The 1,045-nt window shown below is 55.3% G+C and overlaps 1 protein-coding gene across 1 annotated transcript in view; it reads right to left on the minus strand.

Moving 5' to 3' along the window:
- Positions 1 to 1,045, minus strand: part of CCND2 (cyclin D2) — a 28,079-nt gene that overhangs the window by 25,302 nt on the left and 1,732 nt on the right. Inside the window, exon 2 of the mRNA XM_007170213.2 lies at positions 293 to 508. Coding sequence (XP_007170275.1) covers positions 293 to 508 — 216 coding nt within the window. The remainder of the gene's footprint in view (positions 1 to 292; positions 509 to 1,045) is intronic.

The raw sequence follows: 1,045 nt of genomic DNA on the forward strand, positions 1-1,045 counted from the left end.
ATGCCTCCTCTGCATACGCAAGCGGGCGCGCACACACTGCAAATGAATCTCACCAACACAAATCTCCCTGAGTGAGGATCTTATTCATGGGTGGAGTCTCGGTACTTCGCTCAGAGCCCAGCACACAGTAGGAACACAAGGAGCCTCGTGTTAAAAGAGTTCCCAGAAGTGTGAAAACTTCAGTGATGGGTAATTTGGGGTCCTATGGATCTGTTCTGGGAGCAGCGGCATCAAAGTATATTATTAGGATAGGGGAGAGCAGAAAGGCAGGGAGGAAGGAGGCAGTCATTACCAGCAGCTCCTGAGGCTTGATGGAGTTGTCCGTGTAAATGCACAACTTCTCAGCGGTCAGCGGGATGGTCTCTTTGAGCTTGGAAGCCAGGAACATGCACACGGCCCCCAGAAGCTGCAGATGGGTCTTCGGAGTTGGGACTCCGGCCAAGAAGCGGTCCAGGTAATTGATGGCCAGAGGAAAGACCTCTTCTTCGCACTTCTGCTCCTCACAGACCTATGACACGAGTGGGACAGGGTCGGGGTGGGGGGAGACCATAGTATCAGGAAAAGAGGAAAAAACGGAAACCGCACAATCTAGGGAAACGACAAAAATATTAAATTTGTCGGGGGAGGGGGGAGGGGGAGGGGAGTAGAATAAGCGATCAGAATGAAGGCGAGGAAATTGGGGTCAATCTGAATGGCCATCCGCGCTGGGGTCCTCCCCGGGAGCCTAAAAACTCAAAGGAGAGGTGGGTTAAGGACCCCGAGGCCGAGGGCGCAGCAGCTCCGGCCCCGCCGCCCCCGTGGGCCGCTCACCGCTCCGCTCGCTCGCACTCACTCACTCTCTTTTTTGGATTTCGTCATCTTTTCAAAAAATCAATAAAAATATTCTGGAGGCTCCGGGGGTCTCGTTCTTGGTCTCATTCGGACCCCCAGACCCTGCTCTATCATTCCCGACAATTCAAAAAATTGTCGGGGGCAGTCCCCGCGGCCCAGGCGCCGCATTTGGGGGGGTGGGTGGGGAGAGGTGGGGAAGCGGGGGGAGGGCGGA

The sequence above is a fragment of the Balaenoptera acutorostrata genome, chromosome 11 (genome assembly GCF_949987535.1).
Source record: "Balaenoptera acutorostrata chromosome 11, mBalAcu1.1, whole genome shotgun sequence".
Lineage (NCBI taxonomy): Eukaryota > Metazoa > Chordata > Mammalia > Artiodactyla > Balaenopteridae > Balaenoptera > Balaenoptera acutorostrata.